The following is a 3,431-nucleotide window of genomic DNA, read 5'->3' as shown; positions in this document are numbered from 1 at the left end:
TATATATATATATATATATATATATATATCGCCTGAGATCGCAGATATTGTTTCTGAATCTCTCTGATTCTTTAAATGTGCTAGCTTCCTGGTAATAAATCGATATTAATCAATATATGATTTTTTACCCTACGTTTTAATATATATATATATATATATACACACACTATATTGCATTGGAAGAATTATCACAATTAAAAACTGAATAGTGATTGATAACTAGCAACAAATTAAAAGAGGCCGAAAAAATAAGCACTATATGTATGTATGTATGTATGTATGTATGTATGTATGTATGCATATATGTATGTATACACACACACACAGAATTTTTAGTTTAGCCTGATCACACTTGTGCCACGAACGATGATGTGAAACTCTGAGTAAAAGTTATGAAGATTTTGTTCAGCTTTCATAAAAAGTATACAGGCTCAGGCGTGGCTGTGTGGTAAGAAGCTCGCTTTTTAACCACATGGTCTCGGGTTCAGTACCATGCGTGGCACTTTGGTCAAGTGTCTTCTACTGTAGCCTCGTGAGTGGATTTGGTACACGGAAACCGAAAGAACCCCTTCGTATACAGATATGTGTGCGTATGTGTGTGTATATACATATTGATGTGTGTGTCTTTGTGTCTGTTTGCCCCACCATCACGGCAAAAGAGAACGATAGAATAAGTAGTAGGCATATAAAGAATAAGAACTTTAGAACTGGGGTTAATTTCTTCGACTAAAACCCTTTAAGGGTTTACTCCAGCATGGTCACAGTCAAATGATTATAAAAATATAAGAATGTTTACGAAATAAACAGGATGCTTGCTATTTTAACGTCTTTTATCATAACTTTGTCCAATCGTGAGTGAATTGGCGTTAAACAATAGCTAATTGACTTACTCAATCAAAGATGACCTGGGGTTAAACATCATCATCATCATCATCATCAACAACAACAATTATCATAACGAGAATAACATTAAAAAACAACAGTAACAACAATAAACTAAAAAAAACAGAATAGCTATTTCTAATACAGGGACAAGAGAAATTTGGCGTAGGGAAACAGTCGAATAGATGGACCTCAGTACATGACTGGTACTTTATTTTATCGACCCTCGAAGGAAGGAAGGAAAAGATGACCTAAAATGGCTGACAAACAATATTACAATTATACAAAATTACCTTTTCCGAACTGTCATCGGATGTGACCATGAAAACCGAACTTTCATCTTCAAGCGGCCGAGAATTAGGGGCTGCTGTAGAACTAGGGGCTGTTGTAGAACTAGGGGCTGTTGTAGAACTAGGGGCTGTTGTAGAACTAACAGCCGTTGCAGAACTTTGGGCTGTTGCCTCTGACATACATTCACTTTCTTGGTCTGGTAACCTAAAATTCACCGATTTTTTCTTCATTTTGCGTGATTTGGCTCGAGGTTTCTCTCTCTCTAGAGATATAGTAACACTTACTTTTATGATATCTGCTCGTTTGTATTAACGTAGTCTGCTTCGCTCTTCAGTTGAGTATTGACTACTACATCATCATTTCTGATAATTGTTATAGTTGTTGATGTTATCGTTGTTGTCGTTGTTATTGTTGTTAATTTTACTAATACTTTTGCTGTAGTTCTACGACGAAAAGCAAATATCGATTGGATTTGTAAAGTGATAATGTATAAACAAAATATTTGCTGATAAAATCTAAACTAGAGCTAGGTGATACTTCAAAGAAAAAAAAAAAAAAAAGAAGCCAAAAATATAGCACTAATCGAGGATGAGCTGGAAGCTGACAAACAGTCTCAATATCAATACCTGACTACAAAATAAAATAAAATAAAAGCAAAAGAAAATTGGATTGGGTACTGTGTGTTAGGTATACGTTCGCCGTTCTCCTTGTTAAGAGGTAAAAATGTAGTTGATGCAGCTGTGATTTAGTAAATTATTTAAGGAACATTTTAAAAATGGATCTGGGATTAACTCGTTCATAACAAATTTACAGTTTTTCTCGAATACTAAATATCTGGAGTGGTACTCTATTAAGGTAAAGTAAAGATTAGACGGACCGAGTCCATGGTGTATAGAACAATCCATCAACAAGTCAGTAGTTCGACTCCGCCAGCTGTGCTATGCGCCTTGCCCTGCATTGCTCTGCGTTACCCTGAACTACCCTTCACTGCCTTGCCTTCGTTATATTCCCGGCTGTTCAGAAGAAGTGTTGGTCCGTTTAGATGGTCCGAAGTTCTTTGTAGTTAATGTTGTATAATGGACGGAAGCAAATAGCAGATGCACAGTAATGTTCACGAGTAATCCTGTTGGTTTATGGTGCCAAATCCACTTCCAAGCGTGAACCAATAAATAAAAACAGAACAAAACAAGAAAATAATAGAAACGAACAGAATGTTTTGAGTCCTAGCGTTTTGAGTTCTAGCGATGTCACATTATGTCTACCAAGGATTGAAACCGAGACTCAAATTCGCCTCGACAATATCAAAAGACAGTTCGCCCAACTGTCTTTCTAGAATAACGGACGAAATATAAAACAGACGCCATGAAACGCATCGAAAGGAAGACAGCGAGGGAGAAAGTGAGAATGATAGAGAGAACAGAATACAGACACGGAGAGCGAGCGAGCGAGAGAGAAAGAGAAAGAGAGGAAGAGGGGGGAGAAATGAAGGGGAGGGAGAGAGAGTATGGAGTGTGAGGAAGAATGAAAGAGGGAGAAAGAAGAAAAGAGTTCAGAGGAAAAGGTTTTTGCCGCTTGGAAGTAAAATGAGGTTTGCAGAGTGACGTTGCTGATATAATATGCGTTGCTGTGGAAGTGGATGAAAGAAAGGAGAAAGAGACAGCTGTTGGTGATAGAAAGAGGGAGAGACAAATTGCAGATTAGATATACTGCTTTTGTATGTTTACGTATACACAAGTACATACATGTATAATACATATACACACGCATATGTATGTATATGTGTATGTATGTATGCATGTATAGTGAAGGCGCATGGTTCAGTGGTTAGAGCATCGAGCTTACGATCGTGATGTTGTGAGTTCAAATCTCGGACCGGGCTTCGTGTTGTGCTCTTGAGCAAGACACTTTATTTCACGTTGCTCCAGTTCACTCAGCTGTAGAAAGGAGTTGCGACGTCACTGGTGCCAAGCTGTATCGTCCTTTGCCTTTCCCTTGGATAACACTGGAGAGGGGAGACCGGTATGCATGGGCGACTGCTGGTCTTCCATAAACAACCTTGCCCGGACTTGTGCCTGGGAGGGTAACTTTCTAGGTGCAATCCCATGGTCAGTCATGACCGAAGGGGTCTCAGCAACAGATGTATGTATGTATATATGTATGTATGTATGTATGTATGTGTGTATGTGTGTATGTATGTATGTATGTATGTGTGTATGTGTGTATGTATGTATGTATGTATGTCCACTTAGATAACTTTC

General features: G+C 38.0%; 1 protein-coding gene across 1 annotated transcript in view; it reads right to left on the bottom strand.

The window, feature by feature from the left end:
- LOC106877768 (uncharacterized) overlaps nucleotides 1-2,640 on the bottom strand; it is a 17,534-nt gene extending 14,894 nt beyond the window's left edge. Inside the window, exon 1 of the mRNA XM_014926777.2 lies at nucleotides 1,176-2,640. Within this exon, the coding sequence (XP_014782263.1) occupies nucleotides 1,176-1,403 (228 nt within the window). The 5' untranslated portion in view covers nucleotides 1,404-2,640. The remainder of the gene's footprint in view (nucleotides 1-1,175) is intronic.
- Between the last annotated feature and the right edge of the window lie 791 nt (nucleotides 2,641-3,431).

Source organism: Octopus bimaculoides, chromosome 6 (genome assembly GCF_001194135.2).
Source record: "Octopus bimaculoides isolate UCB-OBI-ISO-001 chromosome 6, ASM119413v2, whole genome shotgun sequence".
Taxonomy (NCBI): Eukaryota; Metazoa; Mollusca; class Cephalopoda; order Octopoda; family Octopodidae; genus Octopus; species Octopus bimaculoides.
The sequence above is the reverse complement of the archived record's forward strand: the minus strand, read 5'-3'. Positions and strand labels throughout refer to the sequence as shown.